Consider the following 5,680-nt stretch of genomic DNA (forward strand, 5'->3'; position numbering starts at 1 on the left):
TTGAACAAATCTCTTGAATGAATGATTCAATGATTCAGTTTTAACAGTCACTTGTCGCCACCTACTGGTCTAACTATGTAATGAAATAATCTTTATTTTAAGCATAAAGTTACTTTTAATAGGTGATTTACTCTATTTTGATCAATATATCTGAACTATAAACTTTTATTCCAGTTCTTCTGTGATAATATGAGTATTTGTAACACTGATATAATGATGCTGTGTGGCTGAAAACACTGTTTCATATCTATACATGACAACGGCTCTCTCAGGATCAGAGCGCAGATTTAAATAAGTGATTTTATCAATGATATAATAGATACAGGCGAATCATTGTCATTTAGGAATAAGAACGTGTATGTGTTTGAATCGAGATCGCCATCTTTTAACGATTAATCGTACTGGTGATAAATGACAGACTCAGTCTGCATAAACTCCGCCCCTTCAAGCTGACGCTCATCTGCATACATGCATGAGAGCCACGCCCACATCTCAACATCCAATCAACAGCTGACACATGCAAACAAGTCCCCGCCCTACTTTTTTTTTTTTTAAACATGTTACACTCAGATGTATGTCGCATTACAGAAGAAACGATCTGATGCTACTTCCGTTTCATCACGACTTTATGGACACTATGATTTTTTTTTAAAGAAAATTTGCATTGATTTTAGTGGAAAGTTGTTGTGCGTGAAGGCATTCATATGCATGTGTCACTGTTTTAAAGACTCAGTATGAATGACTCACTCATAATGTGAAACTTTAACATTACATGAAAAATAAGACATGGGCTACTTTAGGCTTTTAATCAGAACTTCTGACATGCAGTCTGAAGCTTTTCTTCTCCTCGAGCACATTTGATGTGTTGGCCGTCGAGTCGAGCGGCAGTAATCAGACTTTGAGTGACGCCTCAAACTTACGAGCGAGTCTTCTGGTGAATTAAAGCACCAGTAGGTGTCAGTCAGACGGACTCCTGCGGCACACAGCGCCATCAATCATCACACTATTGGAAGACCTGAACGGGGTGTTATATTTATACGGATTACCCAGTGCTAATCGATGATAGCTGGAGCTCTGTGTGTGTGTGTGGAGACAAGAGATGCTTATAAATCACACGGATGCTAAAGAGCTCGACTCTCCTCTGACGCCAACACACACACACACACACAGCCTCAGTCAAATCACTAATAAAACATTCGTTTTTTTAGATAATCATGGTGAAACTCCAGCTTTTAATGTTGATTATGTGTCTATGTGGTGTTTTTAATCTGCTTTAAGACAAAGCATGTGTAAGTTCATAAGTCGACACCATTGCTGAGTATTTCCTCCTTAAAACTGCAGTGAACCAAAGACAGTCTCAAACACACGCTTTGAAATCGCTGGTGTTTCTGACGTCACAAACTACCTTGTAACCAATCAGATCAACGTGTGATCGTCAACCAGTGGATCTCTGAGCTGAGTGAGTGAGTGGAGGCGGGGCTCATTTGCATATTCATAGAACCACAGATACTAAATGAGGCAAGGGTGTCGAGTTACAGTCAAGATATTTTAAGGCATGAAGAGATTTTTTCAAGGAAAAAAACGCTTAAATATGTCATTTTGGTGATCAAAGATGAGTTTTAAGGGATATAATTATTGACTACATGTTTTTTCTGAATGTTCTCTGAGAGTTCAAAATGTGCGGTTTATGATGAACATTCAATTTTGCAAAAATTAGAGGAATGTTACTTCTGAGTGTACAAATTGTAACATTTAAAAAACATTAAACAAACACCCAACTAAAACGTTTCATGCATAATTAGTGCAAACGTTTTGAGAACATTATTAAAGAGTAGGTAACTTTGAACGAGCATTGTATTAACGTTACTTGTTCATATGGAAAAAACATATTGGGAACGTTCCCTGTTTGCTGGCTTAGTAATATAATATATGAATCATCAGTTTGGTTAGTATATCAAAATACCATGGTATAATCATCTGATATCAACACTGGTGCTACCAAAATCAGCTCTGGCTTACGGAGCGGGTCGGAAAACAGCATATTAATGAATATAAAGGTGGCTATTTATGTTTTTATAAAGCATACACTGCTCAGGTATGTACGTTACAGTGTTTTACCACAGTCAAAGTGTGTGTTTCAAGCAAGGATCAGATGAACAGCGGCACAGCTGCGATGAGAATTGATGTACGTACAGTATATGCATATGTACAGTCGCTATAAGTGAGCCATGCTGCCTCCTACAGGCCAACAAGGGAACTGCAACACACCTCCACATATACAGTACATACAGTCAAAAACACATTGGATATAAACTTGAAACATTTTTGCATGTATGCAATCACTAACTGACATGTTCTGGGGTTCAACTGGGGGGTTTAATGTCAAAAACACAGATCAAGATCACTGAATCTGTGAGGGGAAAACGCCAATCTCATGAAAAATAGATGCGATTTAAATATAAAGAGCAACTAGTCATTATTCCACATAACTACAAGCCTACTCAAACTGACACACCATTATCAATGCATTCATTCACATATCGATTTAAACGTCACTAATGCGCCCTATTACACGGGGAAATCTATTGTTCGGAGATAAAGCGACCCTGTTACAGTCCGTTCCGCGTGCCCTCGGGCTCCTGGAGAAACACATCTGAGTTACACTGGAACTGATGCATCCAAAAATTAGTCTGGTTCTTAAAACAGTCCATTTGCCACCATCGAAACCAAACACAATAAGAGCCCCGTTTCATGAGAACGCACGGAAAAGCAAACGCAATAGGCTACACACGCGTTTTACTTCACAATGTATGCATTGCATATCATGATGATTAAGTTTTGATTGACAGGTCAACATCTCAGACTAAACGCCGTGCAAAAGCGTGTAAAAACTTTGAATACACATGATAATCAGGGAAGCACAGCAATGCCTTCGGTCAGTTCCAGAGAGCCACCTTACATCCATTAATAAATCAATCGAATGAACTAATGCGTTTCATTAGACAGAAATCCATAAAGAGTAACGCATTAGAAATCATCAGGTCAGATTCCCACAGGAACAGTGTTTATCTCTCCAAACTGGAGATTGTCATTAAAGTTTTTGATGTTCACACATCAGTGTTTGTTTATTCCTGGGCTTGTGAATTTTTTTTTTTTTTTTTTTTTTTTGCTGCACAATCATTTTGGAAATCTGGACACACTTGAGCCCGAAAATGCAGGGTTGTTTTAACCCAACTTGGGTCAAATATGGACAAACCCAGCCGTTGGGTTAAATTTTCAAATTAAATTTGTAACCCAACGTTTGGGTTTGTCTATATTTGACCCAAAATTAGGTTAAAACAACCCAGCATTTTTTAGAGTGCATGTTCCGAACATCTCCCCCGACTGACCGCGACTCTGACTCTCACAGGACCCGGTGTTTCTAACCCAGAACACGGAGTCTGTCGTTAGCATTCCTCCGGTGCTCATCAAACTTTACGCGCCACTCCAAAACAAACGCTAATAATTGTCGACACACTGTCGCGCTCTCAGCAACGCCAAGTTTAGCAGACACACACCAGCGAATCCCAACTCCTGGATCTGAGGTGAACCACAGGAGCTCTTACCTTTAAACACCTGCGCTCGCGCGGACACCAGCACCCCGATCACCGTGAAGACGCACGCGAAAAGTTTCTCCATCGTGTCGGTGTGTGTGTTCCGTGAGCCCGGTCCTGGTGGTGTGTGTTCCGTGAGCCCGGGCGCCCGCGGGCCGAACTCGTTCTGGGAAAGGCTCTCGGTTGGTTCCAGGCTCTTGTGGAACTGCTTCTCCAGCTCTCCCGGAGACGCGCGGCGCGTGAGTGTGTGTGTGTGTGTGTGTGTGTGAGAGAGAGAGAGAGTTGTAGATTAGTTCCCCGGTAGAGGGTGTGCGGGAGCTTTGACTGTTTCTCTGGTGTCGTGCTTCATCTCCTCCCACTGATACAGCTGGACACTGAGACGACTCTATCTATCTATCTATCTATCTATCTATCTATCTATCTATCTATCTATCTATCTATCTATCTATCTATCCATCCATCCATCATCTATCTATCTGTGTGTCTTCATTGCAGCTTGTAAGGAAATGCACACTCAGACTCACACACACACAAACAAACAAACTCAAACACACTCACACACAAACAAACTCAAACACACACACGCAAACAAACAAACTCAAACACACTCACTCACACTCACACACAAACTCAAACACACACTCAGACTCACACACACATAGGCTACACTCAGACTCACTCACACACACAAACAAACAAACACAAACACATACTCAGACTCACACGCACTCAGACTCACACACACTCACACTCAGACTCACACACACTCAGTCTTGTGTTGGTGTTTCCGCACGAGGGGTTTGAAGGTTCCGGTATAATTGGCATCAGGGGAGAAACTAAATGTTGGACTGGAATCAGATCATGTCATTGTGGCAAAAACAAACAATGTCGCTCTATAAAGCGAGTCAACAATAGAGATCCGGGCGGACAGAAGCAGGAATGATGGGGTGTAGCTGCCATAAAACAAGCCAATAAAAACTACTGATACAAAACTGCAAAAAAACAGAGACTAATGTGCAATCATGAAGCCCTTGGACTGAGAACAGCCTCAAATACGCTATGACTGATATAGGAAATAAAAATGCAATCTTCTCTCGGATCCAGCAGCGACTGTAATGGCATTTTCTTTTATGAGATTAAGCGACAATAATCCTGAGACGTTATTAAGATAATACTCCCGAGTTACCGTGACAGGATCAGCGCGATCGCAAGACTTTCATGTAAAACTCACAAACAAGCGGCGTCAGGGATAAAGACTTTACGAGCGATTACACACTTTATTCTCTGTTCAGCAAAACAAAGAAACAAAAACACACACATAAAAAAGTGTTGTGTTGAAATGTCAGCTTGTGATTGGCAGCTTTCCTGGTCGCTTGACGAGGCGTCATAACGGTGAATAATTTGTAAGGAAAAATGTCACACTCATAGTAACTGCGGCGCCGTAAAGCTGTTCAAGAGACACTCCAGTCACTCGTAAACAAATGTTTTACAGAGCCCATTTTAATTTCATGTTTTATGATCATGCTTGAATGTTGATTATTCTCCTCATATTCTCCATTGTTGCGGCTCCTCTCTTCCCAGTCTGTCAGTAACGCTCTGTTTACTTCCTGTCTCTGTGAAGCCCCTCCTTCTGAAAAGCACACTGTGCTCTGATTGGTCAGCTGGAGCAGTGTGTTGTGATTGGTCGAGCGCTTCGAGTGTGTTTGGGAAATGTCCCGCCCCTTACCATAACCGCCAGTTTAACACACTACTAACTAACTCAACCAGGCCCCGCCCCTTTATTCTGCGCATTAATTATTATAATGAGGAATATTGTGACGCGTTCGTTCCCGGGAGAAACTCAAGACTACAGTGGAGGCGTTTCAGGAGTTCAGGAACACTGACTCTGATATAGAGAAGAACTGGAGCTTTCAGTTCAACGTTTATTTGCAATTTCCTAAAATGATTTTTAGAAACAGAGAATCATATACACTATTAAAAATCAAACTTATTTATTAGCATTGATGGTTCCATTATGAATCTTAAACATCCACAGAATGGAAGGTTCTTTAAAAGGTTCTTTCACTGTTCAATGGTTCCCAAAATGA

General features: G+C 41.0%; 1 protein-coding gene across 2 annotated transcripts in view; it reads right to left on the reverse strand.

Moving 5' to 3' along the window:
- The window catches only part of LOC311292456 (receptor-type tyrosine-protein phosphatase mu), a 284,516-nt gene extending 280,677 nt beyond the window's left edge, over nucleotides 1-3,839 (reverse strand). For both annotated transcript variants that reach the window (XM_084412136.1, XM_084412135.1), the window contains exon 1: nucleotides 3,606-3,839. In XM_084412136.1, coding sequence (XP_084268262.1) covers nucleotides 3,606-3,678 — 73 coding nt within the window. In that variant the 5' untranslated portion in view covers nucleotides 3,679-3,839. The remainder of the gene's footprint in view (nucleotides 1-3,605) is intronic.
- Between the last annotated feature and the right edge of the window lie 1,841 nt (nucleotides 3,840-5,680).

Source organism: Rutilus rutilus (assembly GCF_951802725.1).
Source record: "Rutilus rutilus genome assembly, chromosome: 6".
Taxonomy (NCBI): Eukaryota; Metazoa; Chordata; class Actinopteri; order Cypriniformes; family Leuciscidae; genus Rutilus; species Rutilus rutilus.